The following is a 15,305-nucleotide window of genomic DNA, read 5'->3' on the forward strand; positions in this document are numbered from 1 at the left end:
TTTCTGAGATATTTCAGAAAAATCTCAGTATATTTCTCCCAACAGGGAAAACTATAAAATGTGCTGAACTAAATGGTGACATAAACTGATCCACTCCCTTTAGCTTATTCCTCTCCCCACAAAAAAATAAACTGGTTGCCAGAATCACCCATCAGTCCTATTTATCTAAAATTTAACTAGAACATTTTATTCCTGCAATGAAAATATTATAAAATAATGTTACAGTAGAAACACTTAAAGTAAAATGTAAATATATTAATTAATACAAACACTTACAGAACACTTGTGCCTTTTGTGGGGGGCACAGTTGTATTTTTTTATATTATAGTTTAAAAATTATAGTATTACCACAGTCATCGTAATTACAATATAAAAAGGCCAGAGGATTTATGGAGTTATTTTCAAATTTATGGCTATCATTAAGATAGTATTTTGGGGACACCTAGATGGCTCAGTCAGTTAAGTGTCCAGCTTTGACTCAGGTCCCGATCTCACAGTTCATGAGTTCAATCCCCACATGTGATTCTCTCTCTCTCTCCCCTTCCCCTACTCGTGCATACTCACTCTCTCAAAATAAATAAACTTAAAAAACAAAAAGATAGTATTTTTGACTGCCCACCTTAACAAAAATGTTTTATACTTAGACAAAAAAATTATCCCTTAAAACATACAGAAAAACATAGCAAAAGAAAGTCCCATTATCTCTTAGGCTGAAAAAATTCTTACATACAGTCAAACTAAACTTGGAAGACAAATCCCCATTTACACAAAATGTCTCAACTCGGCCATCGATTTTAAATTTCATAAAAGGTCATTTGTACCTTCCAAGAGTTTTATAAATACAAAAAAGTAAAAATAAGGAACTAGAAAAAGGAAATTTTTCTAAGGATTATTACTAGAGGCTTCAGTGACAAGTTAAGACATTTTGATCCATTCAAATCTATTAAAAGAAAGCCTTGTAAAAGCAAAGAATTTAAAAGCTTTGCCCTCATCTAGCATGTTAAAGCCCATAAGTCTTTTGTGAAATGAGGATTTTACACACACACACACACACACACACACACACATTTAGATCCCTTAAGGTTATTATTAAAGCTTCAAAATAGAAGAAAGATTCAAAATTGTTAAGACTCTCTCTTATAAAAGAACGGGCTTACATAAATATTATTTCAGCAATGACAGCATTAAAAAGAAAAAAAGAGTCTAGACTTAATGAGTGCCCCCTCCATTTAGGACTTAAATATTTGTGAAATTACATATGTTACTGTAATAAAGTAAATCTGACTGAAAAGTTGTTTTATCTAAAATCTTATGCAAAATTACAATATGTATTGGGAAGTCAGGATGCCAATGCAAATTCCCACAGCATTCTGAATTAACCATTTATAAAACACACGTCCAAAACATGGAAGAAAGTAGAATGTTCTTTCACTAAACTGTCAAAAAGTATCTATCTGATAGGTAACAGAAACAAACACAGCTGACAGAAATGGATACCAATACCTGTATACATGAGTTAGTATAACCACATGTATTTTCTAACTCTATGAGGTGACAGGGTCTACAAGCAGTAACACCTCAGCAGCGAAAATCATATGCAGAGCTGGATCTTAGTTTCTAAATACCATTCTCCAATTACAGAACCAGGGCTTCCTGGAGACAAGGCTGGGACAGGAAAAATATAATAATAGCCTGAAACATCTTACAGTGTCAGAGAAGAAATGGTTAAAAAAGAAAACAAAAACAAAAACAAAGATGCGGGTATGTCAAAAGGACACAGGAGGCAACCTGAAAGAATTCCCAATGGTCAAAGCCAGAAAAATTTGAGTAACAAAATAAATAGTGAGGACACTGGATTACAACCCAAAGAATAAAACGAATTTCAGTGAGTCCAAATAGAACTACGTAAACAATCAAATAAATAACTAAATATGGGGAAAAAGATAAATCTTCCTTACGGATTTCAAATAATAACATAAAAGGAATAGAGGAAGTAGAAAATCACCATTGGAACACCATACTAAAATAACTGGGGCAGACAAAATCCACTGAGGAATAATAAAATTTAGTCAGGGAAACTGTAAAGAGAAACAGGATATTTGAATAGCCTCAAAATATCCTTCCCCTATCATATTAATAATACTGTGGGTGGTTTTAACAAATGTCCATAAATTTTTTGATACTCCTTTCTTCTGGAGGTGGAGCTTCATTCCCTTCTTCTTGAGTGTGGGTTGGACTTAGTGACTTGCTTCTACTTCATGGAGTATAGAAAGGAAAAAAGGATACTTCTACAGTGAAGAAATCTGGCAGATACCACCTTACCCAGTGATCAAGGTTAATATCACCAGTAATAAGTTGTGTCGATATCATATACCCCTCAATATGATGCCATGAGAAAGATACTTCACCTCCATGGTATTATTCCCAAAAGTCCATAGCATGATTTCTGTTATCAAAATATATTACAAAGTTACAGTAAAGCTACAATAGTAAAAACAATGTGGAACTAACATAAAGATAGACACAGAGACCAGTGGAATAGTATGTAGAGAGCTCAGAAATAAACCCTTACATATATGGTCGAATGATCATCAACAAGGCTGCCAAGACCACAAAATGGGGAAGAAACTGTCTCTTCAACAAATGATGTTGAGAAAACTGGACAGCCACACGCAAAAGAATGAAGTTGGAGCCTTACCTTATACCATATACAAAAATTAACTCAAAATGAATTAAGGACCTAAATGTAGGACCTAAAGCTATAATACTCCTAGAAGAAAACATAAGGGAAAGACCTCATAACATTGGACTTGGCAATGACATCTTAGATATGATACCAAAAGCATAGGCAACAAAAATTAAAATAGAAAAATGAGATTCCATCAAATTTTACAACTTCTGCATATCAAAGGAAATAATCAAGGGAGTGAGGACAACCTATATAATGGGAACAAATGATGGCAAATCATATGTCTGATAAGGGGTTAATATCCAGAATATTAGAATAAAGAACTCCTATAAGTCAACAACAACAAAAGTAACCTTAAAAAGTTACATACATGGACAAAGGACTTGAATAAACATTTCTCTAAAGAAGATAAACAAATGGCCAATAAGCCTATTAAAAGATGCTTAACATCCCTAATCATCAGAAAAATGTAAATCAAAACCACAATAAGATATTATCTCACACTCATTAGGACGGTTATCATCAAAAAACAGAAAATAACAAGTGCTGGGCCAGATGTAGAGAAATAGGAACTCTAGTACACTATTGACAGAATATAAAGTTTTGCAGCCACTATGAAAAACAGTAAGAATGTTCCTCAAAACACTGAAAGTAGAATTATCACATGATCCAATAACTCGACTTCAGGGTATTCATACAAAATTCAAAGCAGGATCTTGAAGAGATATTTCTACTTCCATATTCATTGCAGTGTTATTCACAATAGCCAAGAGGTAGAAGCAACCCAAATGTCTATCAACAGATGCATGGATAAAGAAAATGTGGTATATACATACAACAGAATACTATTTGGCCTTCCAAAGATAAATTCTGTCCCATGCTAAAACACAGATAAACTTTGAGGACACTGTGCTCATGCTCAGTGCTGAGTGAAATAAGCCAGTCACAAAAGGTCAAATACTGTATGACTCCACCTCTGAGATAGCTACAGGAGTCAAAATCATGTAAACAGAAAGGAGAATGGTGGTTGACAAGGGCTAGGGAGGGGGGGAAATGGGAAGTTGTTGTTCAATAGGTAGGGAGTTCTAGATCTGCAAGGTGAAAGAGATCTAGAGATCTGTTACCTAATAATGTGAAAACAGCCCCACTGAACTGTACACTTAAGAAAGTTTAAAGAGTAACTTTTATATTGTGTTTCTTACCATGTATTTTTTTAAGTTCACACCATGAAAAAACATCAAACTTGAAATGAGAGACATTATACAAAATACCTACATCCATTCATTTCAAAAATAAATAAAAATTTCCATGACCTTTAAAAGATCTGTACTAGAAAAAAAGGACATTAGTGGGAAACCTGGTGAAATCCAAATAAAATCTACAGTTAATAGTAAATAAATAAATGAGCAAAAAAAAAAAATCTATCTGAAATTACATGGCAACACAACAACAGAGACCAGAATTCTGAAAAAAAAAAACACTGAAAATTAAGATTTAAAAGAAAGCCATCTATCAAGTACTGTTAAGGGATGTAATTACTGCCGAAATAACAGTCGAGAGTGAAAAGGAGAGCAGACTTGTCATCCAAAAGATTATTCAAAACACATTAAAAAGAGAAAACAAATGGGGCTGGGTGGCTCAGTTGCTTAAGCGTCGGACTTTGGCTCAGGTCATCATTTCACAGTCTGTGGGTTCAAGCCCCATGTCGGGCTCTGTGGTGTCAGCTCAGAGCCTGGAGCCCGCTTCAGATTCTGTGTCTCCCTCTCTCTCTGCCCCTCGCCCGCTCATGCTCTCTCTCTCAAACATAAGTAAACATTTAAGAAAAATGTTTTTAATAAATAAAAAGAGAAAACAAGGGGCACCGTGGTGGCTCAGTTGGTTAAGCGTCCAACTTCAGCTCAGGTCATGATGTCATGGTTTGTGGGTTCAAGCCCCGTGCCAGGTTCTGTGCTGACAGCTCAGAGCCTGGAGCCTGCTTTGGATTTTGTGTGTGTGTGTCTCTCTCTGCCCCTCCCCTGCTTGCATTCTGTCTCTCTCTTAAAAATAAATAAACATTTTTAAAAAATTAAAAAAGAAAAAGAGAGAGGAAGCAAATAATTCCCAAATCACAAATTTCCACAAAAGAGCAGGCACACTGGAATGCTGACAAGCATACAATAATATTTAAGTTCATTTAAAATGGTACTGGGTAGTTTGCTTTCCCTTCTACTATGAAACCACCCTCCTGCCATAAAGAGCTATAAAACTAGGCAAAACATATACAGTAACAGTTTTCCAAGAGAGGACAGTATGTAGCACAGACAGTGTTCCCTGAGAGCACAACAAATGAACTAAGCTCTACAACTGCCCCCGCTCACTGCCTAAAAGTGATTTCAAAGTCACAGCACAGGGAGGGAAAACCAACAGGACCTGGTAGTCATGCCAAGTTGAAGAGACTGAGATGAGAGTATGAGGAGGCCAAACCAGCTAGGATTTATAGGGCAGTGTAATAGAAAGGAAGGAGCTGCAGAGAGAGGGGGCTCTGGAGATCAGCAGAAGGTATCCTCAAGACTATGGCTATGTAGGGGCGCCTGGGTGGCACAGTCGGTTAAGCGTCCGACTTCAGCCAGGTCACGATCTCGCGGTCCGTGAGTTCCAGCCCCGCGTCAGGCTCTGGGCTGATGGCTCAGAGCCTGGAGCCTGTTTCCGATTCTGTGTCTCCCTCTCTCTCTGCCCCTCCCCCGTTCATGCTCTGTCTCTCTCTGTCCCAAAAATAAATAAACGTTGAAAAAAAAAAATTAAAAAAAAAAAAAAAAAGACTATGGCTATGTAATGCTTTATATATGAATAAATCAGTCTCCAAAAGGCTGGGGGTTGCGGGGGGGGACACTCAAAACCAACAGAGTGAACAATTCTCAGGCTCACACAGAGCATGGAATAGTTCACAGTCCTACCAGCCCCAGTAGAGAGATCATGTAATATAAGGGAACCTGGGTAGAGTCCTCAAAAGAGTCACATCCTAGTACAAGGGCCAAAGGAGGACAAGAACAAAAACTATTATGAATTCATAAGAAAACATAATAGGAAACCTCAAAACAATCAAAATGACACACAAATAACTAAATGCCAGAACAAAGTCCAACACACTTTAAACAAATACTATAAATTCAGTACTCCACATAAAATCCAGTGTCTGGAATAAAAATTACAAGGTATGTAAAGAAGCCAGTAAATACAGACCAAAATCAGGATAAAAGCCAATAAATACAAACAAATCAAGTAATGATAGAGATGATAGAATTGGCAGAGAATGACCCTACTAAATATTATAAATCTTTTTAGAATTTTTTGAAGGATACAAAGGGAAATATGAAGACAATGAAGAGTGAAATGAAAGCTATGAAAACTCTGCACACAGAACTATTGTATGAAAAATACAACATCTGAAATAAAATAAAACTGAAAAACACGCTGAAAGTGATTAGCAACAGATGAGACACTAAAAAAAGGTCAATGAACATGAAGACAGAGCAACAGAAACTATCAAATGAAGCACAGAGGGAAAAAAAGATTGGAGAAAAAAATAATCAGAGCTTCAGTGGAGCATTATTATCTAGAGGATTAACACACTTGTAAGAGTCCCAAGAGGAGGGGCAGAGAGTGGCTGGAGCATCTGAAGAAATATTGGCCAAATATTTTACAAACTTAATGAAAATCATAAACTCACAAACCTAAAAATCTCAACAAACTCCAAGCAAAAGAGGCATAAGTAAAACCACACCAAAGCACATGAAAATCAAACTGCTGAAAACCAGTATCAAAGAGAAAATTTTAAAGGTAACTAAAGGAAGAAGCAAAACCTTATGCACAGAGAAACTAAGATTAAGAATAACAGTTTTCTCATTGGAAAGCTAGAAAAAAGTAGAAGATAACTTCAAAGTGCTAAAAGAAAAACTGTCCCTAGAATTCTCCCCAGTGAAAATCTTTAAAAAATGAATGTGTAATAACCACATGAAAAGATGCTCAACATTATTAGGCATGAAGGAAATGCAATTCAAAACCACTTTACACCTTGGCCATAATAAAAAAGACAGTAAGTACTGCTGTGAATGTGGAGAAATTGGAACTCACATGCACTGCTAGTAGGAATGTAAAACGGCACAGTCACTTTGGAAAACAGTTATGCAGTTCCTCAAATAGCTAAACACAGGTCACCGTACAACGCAGAAATTCCACTTCTAAGTATACAAAAGAGATGAAATCATCTGTCTACACCAAAATTTGTGTATTCCAATGCTGGGGCAGAGAAAGTACCAATAGCCTGGAAAATACTGTGGTAAAAGAAAGTAGAAAATACTCAAAAAATAGAGAATAAAAGGAATATGAATGAACAGGAAGGCTCCTGATGGCCAAATACGGGCAATCTGAACAACAAAATAAGTAAAATAGTAACAGATTATAAGCAACAGAATAAACTAAGAATCCAATCCCAATAAAAACAAATTATAATCAAACACATGAAAAATGGGGAGCTCTTCCTTACAACAGAATTCTAGCTGATAGAATTTCCATTAGTCCTTCTATAAATTGTTCCTACTATAAACATCAGTAGTGAAAAATCAACATCATATGCTTCATGATATGATGTACTAAGAAGTACATGTCACTTCTGTACCCAAAACTGCATAACCCAAGTTAATCAAAAGAAAACATTCAGCAGACCCATCTCACGCAGTGGTAGCAACCAGAAGAGCTACCCCATGGTACGGTAAAGAAGTCTGGAATACCAAAATGTATTTCTCAAACAAAGGCAATACAATAGAGCAAAAGATAAGCTTTTCAACAAACCTGGGGCTGGAACAACTGAACATCCACATGCAAAAAACGAAAACGAAAACAAAAAATCTGGATACAGACCTTACACCCTTCACAAAAATTAATTCAAAATAGATCATAGACCTAAACATAAAACACAAAACAACAAAACTTCCTAAAGAAGAAAACCTAGATGACTCTGGGTATGGTAATGACTTTTCCGATACATCAAAGATATGACCCATAAAATAAAATAAAATAGTAATAATAGAAAAGCTCGACCTCAATGAAATTAAAAACTTCTGTTCTGTGAAAGGCATGTCAAGAAAATGAGAAGACAAGCCACAGACTGGAAGAAGGTATTTGCAAAAGACACACCGGATAAAGAACTGTTATCCAAAATATACAAAGGACTCTTAAAAATCCACAATAAGAAAACAAATGGGGCGCCTGTGTGGCTCAGTCAGTTGAGTATCCGACTTCAGCTCAGGTCATGATCTTACAGTTTGTGGGTTCGAGCGCCGCATCAGGCTCTGTGCTGACAGCTTGCTCAGAGCCTGCACCCTGCTTCAGATTCTGTGTCTCCTCTTTCTCTGCCCCTCCCCGGCTCATGCTCTGTCTCTCTCTGTCTCTCAAAAATAAATAAATGTTAAACAAAATAAAAAAAAAAAAAAAAAAAGAAAACAAGCAACCTGATTTTTTGTAAATGGACCAAAGGCCTTAATAAATACCTCACCAAGAAGACAGAGATGTCAAATAAGCATATGAAAGATCGATGCTTCACATTAGATGTCATCAAGGAAACTCAAATTAAATTAATAATGGGATACCACTATACAACTACTAGAAGGGCCAAACTCCAGAACACTGACAACACCAAATACTGGTAAGGATGCAGAGCAACAGAAACTCTCATACAGTGCTGCTGAAAATGCAAAATGCTACAACCACTTCTTACAAAGTAAGAAACTTACAAGTTTCTTACAAAAGTAAACATTTAATTCAGCAATTGTGCTCCTTGGCATTTACCCAAAGAAGCTGAAAACTTATGTCCACACAAAAACCTGTACATGGACGTTTACAGCAGTTTTATTCATTTCTGCCAAAACTTGGAAGCAGCCAAGATATCCTTCAGTTGATGAATGGATAAACTATGGTACATCCAGAAATGGAATATTATTCAGCACTAAAAAGAAATGAGCTATTTAAGCCATGAAAAGACATGGGGAACTTCAATGCATATTACTAAGTAAAAAGAGCCAATCTGAAAGGCTTTAAGATTCCAACTATATGACATTCTGGAAAAGGCAAAATTATGGAGACAGTAAAAAGATTAGTGTTTGGGGAGGGTGGGTGAATAGGCAAAGCACAGAGCATTTTTAGGGCAGTGAAAATATATAGCGGGTACATATCATTTTGCATTTGTCTAAACCCATGGAAGATACAATGCCAAGAGTGTATAATGTGGACTTTGGATGATAATCATGTGTCAATGCAGGTTCATCAATTGCAACAAATGTACCACTTTGGTGGGGAATGTTGACAATAGGAGAGGCTATACACGTACGAGGTCAGGGAGTATATGTGAAATCTCTCTGCCTTCCCCTCAATTCTACTGTAAAGCTAAAACTGTTCTAAGGAATATATATATATAGAATATATAGAGAGAGAACATATATATATATATATATATATATATATATATATATATATGTAGACTATATATATAGACTACAAAGAATATATATACTTATATATAATATATATACAATATATATACAATATATAATATATATGTGTATATATATATACATATACACACACACACACACACGCAATAATACCCTGGCCCAAGAGGAGCTAATTTACAAAGGCTTAGTGAGGTTAAAAAAAATGGGGGGGAGAGAGGCAAAACAAATCTAGAAACCAAATCTTCATATCATGGTTTGGTATTCTTTCTACTTCATTAAAAGCAGCCATTAAAACATGTGTCCTTATCATTAGGCCTACACACTACATCAAGGGGAAAAAAACTACCAATTGACAAATAATTCCTGAATGCCTAATAAATTCCTAATACCCAGCCTAAGTGCTAGAAATATAACAATAAACAAGAATATAACCCTTACCTTCAAAAAATTTAAGTCCTTTTTTAAAAAAATGTTTATTTGAGAGAGAGACAGAGCATGAGCAGGGGAGGGGCAGAGAGAGAGGGAGACACAGAATCCAAAACTGGCCTCAGGCTCCAGCTGCCAGCAGAGCCTGACATGGGGCTTGAACCCAGGATCCATGAGCTCATGCCCTGAGCCGAAGTCAGACGCTTAACCAACTAAGCCACCCAGGCATCCCAAAATTTAAGTTCTAATAGGCAGAGGCAAAGGGGTATTAAAGAGCTGATTAATTTAAATAATGCATATAAGACACTCGGAATAGTCAATGTCACACAGTAAGTGTTCAATAAAAATCAGCTATTATCAGCTGTAAATATTACCTTTAAATTTCTAAGTAATCAGCCTAATGTATACTAAGAAGAAAATCTTATTTGTCCAGATCTCTAAAAATCAAGACATTCTTTAGATGTTTTGGTACTAAATGTCCTTACTTTTGATCAGCAGGTCAGCTTTTAAAGAACTACCCCCCTCCCCAATCTATCTCTTATAGGCCTATCCAGAGGTAGACATGTCCAGTCAGTTTCCTTATACAGGAATCTGAATCACTGCAGAGGCAGCAGGAGATAAGAAATACCAGAAGTTCAGTTCATAGGGCTGAGTTCCACATGGACCCATCTCTATCAGCGTTACCCTGGTTCCCATTCTTCCTGAGGTCTGCTCAGCTTGTCCTTCAATTCTATCCTTCCAATAAGTCTCTTTTCTTGCTTAAGACAGCCAGACCTTGTGTAATCTTACAAAACAAACAAACAAACAAACAAACAAAAAAAACCCTGATATAGTTAGATAATGTAAAATCACTCTACAAAAAGGAGTGCTCCCAAACCCAAATGCCAAAAATCAAACTGAACATTATTAAAATGAGAAAACTTCACTATTTGTAAAGCATACCTCAATAAAACCTGGGGGGCAGGGGAGGTAGGATAACAGTGGGATGTGGGTATGTAATTTAAAAGCACAAATAGGGGCGCCTGGGTGGTGCAGTCGGTTAAGCGTCCGACTTCAGCCAGGTCACGATCTCGCGGTCCCTGAGTTCGAGCCCCGCGTCGGGCTCTGGGCTGAGGGCTCAGAGCCTGGAGCCTGTTTCCGATTCTGTGTCTCCCTCTCTCTCTGCCCCTCCCCCGTTCATGCTCTGTCTCTCTCTGTCCCAAAAATAAATAAACGAAAAAAAAAAATCCATAAAAGCATAAATAGCACATTTATACTGGATAATAAAATATTTTTAGGTTATTTTCATATACATTGATTACATTATGTTCCAATACTAAAATGTTTACATAGAAAACACTTCTTAACATGTCTCAGTTTAAAGTAGTCCCATTTAGGGGCGCCTGGGTGGCTCAGTCGGTTAAGCGTCCGACTTCGGCTCAGGTCACGATCTCGCTGTCCGCGAGTTCGAGCCCCGCGTCTGGCTCTGGGCTGATGGCTCAGAGCCTGGAGCCTGCTTCCAATTCTGTATCTCCCTCTCTCTCTGCCCCTCCCCTGTTCGTGCTCTGTCTCTGTCTCAAAAATACATAAACGATAAAAAAAAATTTTTTTTAAATAAAGTAGTCCCATTTTTTTTTAAAGTAGTCCCATTTAAAGCCAAGCTGCATTGACTGCAATGATTTTAAAATAAGATATGTTAATATCTAAAAACTGTATTACTGGTGAAATAAAGCTCACAACATAATGATCATATCTTGCTTTCAAGTTTATTGACAACACCCTACAGTACTTTGCTTAATTATTTGTTTTGCTTACATTTCCACTCTCTATTTAGTCTTACTTTGCAAGCAGCCTATATCACAGCAGGAAACCCCTTCAAAATGCAAACCTCTCCAGCTCCAGGAAAGATTGAAATTAGGACAGCCACACTTGCTCATGTTTTACATTATAAGAATTTAAGAACTGCCTTACTTGGCCATACCATGCTTCATTCACTAAAAAATCTCTAGCACAGGGGCTCCAAGGAACACATGAAAGAACTATGGTTGTCCTACTTGCCACCAATCGAAAAGCCTAAAGCACATGCCAAAATATATTCATTCACCTTAATAAACCCATACTGGATCTGAGGGGCGCCTGGATGGTTCAGTCAGTTAAGTTTCTAACTTCGCTTCAGTCATGACCTCATGGTCCATGAGTTCAAGCCCTGCATCAGGCTCTGTGCTGACAGCTCAGAGCTTAGAGCCTGGAGCCTGCTTCCAATTCTGTCTGCCCTTCTCTCTCTGCCCCTTCCCCCTCACACTCTGTGTGTGTGTGTGTGTGTGTGTGTGTGTGTGTGTGTGTGTGTGTCTCTCTCTCTCTCACAAATAAACATTAAAAAAAAAATTTTTTTTAAATCCATACTGGATCTGTTACCATTAGTCCACCCTCATCAGTTTTGAGACATTTTATATTTTAAGATTAGTAAAAGGTATTAAAATAGAAGGACAGGGGTGTCTGGGTGGCTCAGTCAGCTGAGCGTTCAACTCTTGATATCGGCTCCAGTCATGATCTCCCAGTTTGTGAGATCCAGCCCCCCATCAGGCTCTGGGCTGTCAGCACAGAGCCTGCTTGGGATTCTCTCTCTCCCTCTCTCTCTCCCCTCCCCCACTCGCACGCACACTCTCTCTCAAAATAAACATTAAACAAAATAGGACAAATAATGAAAAAAGTACACTGAACATCCAGGGGTACCTCAGTAGCTCAGTCGGTTGGGCATCTGACTTTGGCTCAGGTCATGATCCCGGTTCATGGGTTTGAGCCCCGTGGTGGAGTTCTGTGCTGACAGCTCAGAGCCTGGAGTCTGCTTTGGAATCTGTGACTCCCTCTCTCTCTCTGCCCCTCCCCCACACGTGCTCTGTCTCTCAAAAAATAAATAAACCTTAAAAAAAAATTCAAATTGCATGTGCACAGGTTATATGACAAACTCCACATATATTTCCTACCGCTGCCTTATTTGCAAATAAATGATTTGTTTCAACTTTAAACACTATAAACCTCAAAGTTTTGCTCCTGTAACTTTCAGATTTAGCCACTTTATGATAGATACCCTTTTATCTAGCAACTTCCAATATTAAACTCAAACTTGTTACCTCTTTCTCCAGTAAAAATTAATCAACTTTATAGTGGGGCTTTTAGAACTACTTCTTAAATTATCCTACTATAATGGCCTCTGGCAGCCAGCCTAGGTATGTACCTTACATACCAGCAAGCATCAAAATCAAATTTAAACTACTTCAATTCCACTTAAATTCAATACTGAGTGTCTCCCAACAGTGTTTCAAGCAAACAGAGATGATCTAAAACTTAATGTTTCAACTCTCATTGCTTCTTCTTCTTCTAGTGTAGGGAAACAAACATAAGTAATTCAAGTTTGAACACAGTATCTGTATAGAAAGCCAAAAATAAAATACATCCAAATGAAAACCTTGTTTTGCAACATTAATATTCCAGCTTCCCAGCCTCTTTGCAATTTAAATTTTAATTACCACATAAGTTCCCATTTCTACAACAAGACCCAAAATATTTACAAGATGAACAAGAGTAAAGCCCAACAACATTCACCTACCCAACATTTGGCAATCCAACAATACCAATTTTCAAGGAGGTTCCAAATCTTCCAATGATTGGGGGTGGTTTAATTCCATCACCTCCCTTTTTGGGGGGCATCTGAAATGTCAAAACATATATATAAACAAAATCTTTTACTATCCCCATTAACCAAAAACATTTCATCACACAAAAGATATTACTGAATAACAGATTTAAAATAAAACATACTGTATATACCAATCCAAAACTGACACAGAGCTAAATCCACTTTATTTTTTAAAAAGTATTTTAAAAGTTCTAGAAACAGGTCTGATTCTGATAGTTGTCAAAGCAGTCACTCCTAAGAAGTCCCAGAAAGATTAATCTAAAAATATGTGACACCATATATCAAAAATAAAATTTAGCTGCCAATCTTCCATCCATATTGTTCACAAAATTCTTTCTTTCTTAACCAGATATAAGGTCACAAGAATGAAAGCATTCAGAAGCAGGAATAGAGAAAAGAGAGTCAAAGAAAATCCATTCTAGTACAACCTGCAACCAAGTCACCTCTCCCCAAACCACTCCTCGTACCTGGAACCCATTCTTTCCCATTTTCCCCACAAGCACCATTTTCACACGGATGAGCACACACCAGTATCAGAGTCTTGGCGACCACGTCTCTCCCACCTTTGGCACTGTAGATACGACTCAAGGGTCCTCATAAGCAACCTCCAGAATCTACGCTCTGGTTATTTCTAGTTCTAAATGAATCCACTAACTCTTTTTATTTACAAACTGAAACTTTCTAGGTCCCTGCTAATCTGGCTCCAAGTTCCTCCGTGCAGAATTAATCCCACTTTACTACTGCAAGCTGAACTCATGAGGACTACTAACCTCACGTTCTACAAACTAGGAACTAAAACTGTCCCTGTTTTCTGGCGCCTGCTGAGCCTCCAGCGGCCACATTGACGCCCTGCTCACAAGTGGTATTCCAGCCTCTTGATCTCTGACCCCTAGGGCCAGGGACCTCCCTTCTCAGGGTCTTAACTCACACCTGTTCCCAGCTTCGAAGCCCAGGCCTCTGCAAGAGCAGAGCCTCTCCAGTCCTCTGGCCTCCTACCGAGGGGTGGCCGGCAGCCCAGCCAAAGCGGGCCTCCACCCAACATCTACCCCGTGGACTGGGCCACTGGCCATCCGGCCTCTCAAGAAGGCTTTCCCCAGTGTGCTGGGCGGAGGCGTGGGCCGCTCTCGGGACGCGCGGCCTAGTCCAAGAGCGCCTCATTCATCCACACACCACACGTTTCCCTCTGCCCTCGCCCATCCCGGCCACCCGGCCACCCGGCCCTGGCCTCACACCGGCCTCAGGGCCACGAGCCGGGGCGCCGAAGACTCGGCGGAGGGGGCACCCGCGGGCTCGCTGAGGGACTCACCGTGCTCGGGGCGGGCGATGACACGGGGTCCCAGCGGCAGGGTAGACGGGTACTGCCGGCAGCGAGAGGAGGGGAGGAAGGAGGAGAAAGCGTAGGCCCGGCCCCTCCGCCGAGCAGCACGCACGACGGCGGTAGCGGCTGTAGCAGCAGCGGCGGCGGCGGCGGAACGGGCGGGCCGGGCGCCGGGCGGCACCTGCGCGCAGATTGCGCGCCCCGCCCCGCCCCTCGCTCCTGCCCACCCGGTCCATTGGCCCGACGAGCCGGGAGGCGGGAGCAGGGTGGGAGGAGTCGCGAGGCGCCCGAGCAGGCGGGAGGAGGAGCCGGAGCTGGAGCCCGTCTGACTGTCTCCCCAACTCATCCCCCCCTGCCGCTCCGCTGGCCCCGGGAGCGTGCGTCTTCCGCCTTCTCAGCACGTGGAGCTCCTGGGACCCGGGTCTCTGCTTCCCTCCCGGAGCGCGCCCGGCGTTGCCGCACACGCTCATTCGTTGGCCTGCAGCCGCACATTTCACCCGCTGGACCTCGAAGCGCCCTCGGCCAGACCGCCCGCCCCGAGACGGGTCTCACGAGGTCTGGCGAACAGCCGTGCCAAACCTGCGGACCTCCCGGCTGCTAACCGAGTCCTCCGGAGCCAAGACCCCAGCTTGCCATCCTTTTCTTATAACTTTCTTGAGTCAACCCAAATGGTGAGAAGCTGTTAAATAAACTTAACTAAAGGGGGGGGAA

The 15,305-nt window shown here is 39.7% G+C and overlaps 1 protein-coding gene across 1 annotated transcript in view; it reads right to left on the reverse strand.

Annotated features, from left to right (window-relative positions):
* OLA1 (Obg like ATPase 1) overlaps positions 1-14,801 on the reverse strand; it is a 174,650-nt gene extending 159,849 nt beyond the window's left edge. The window contains exons 1-2 of the mRNA XM_045480240.1: positions 14,583-14,801; positions 13,187-13,287 (exon numbers count right to left, since the gene is read on the reverse strand). Coding sequence (XP_045336196.1) covers positions 13,187-13,287 — 101 coding nt within the window. The 5' untranslated portion in view covers positions 14,583-14,801. The remainder of the gene's footprint in view (positions 1-13,186; positions 13,288-14,582) is intronic.
* Between the last annotated feature and the right edge of the window lie 504 nt (positions 14,802-15,305).

Source organism: Leopardus geoffroyi, chromosome C1 (assembly GCF_018350155.1).
Source record: "Leopardus geoffroyi isolate Oge1 chromosome C1, O.geoffroyi_Oge1_pat1.0, whole genome shotgun sequence".
Lineage (NCBI taxonomy): Eukaryota > Metazoa > Chordata > Mammalia > Carnivora > Felidae > Leopardus > Leopardus geoffroyi.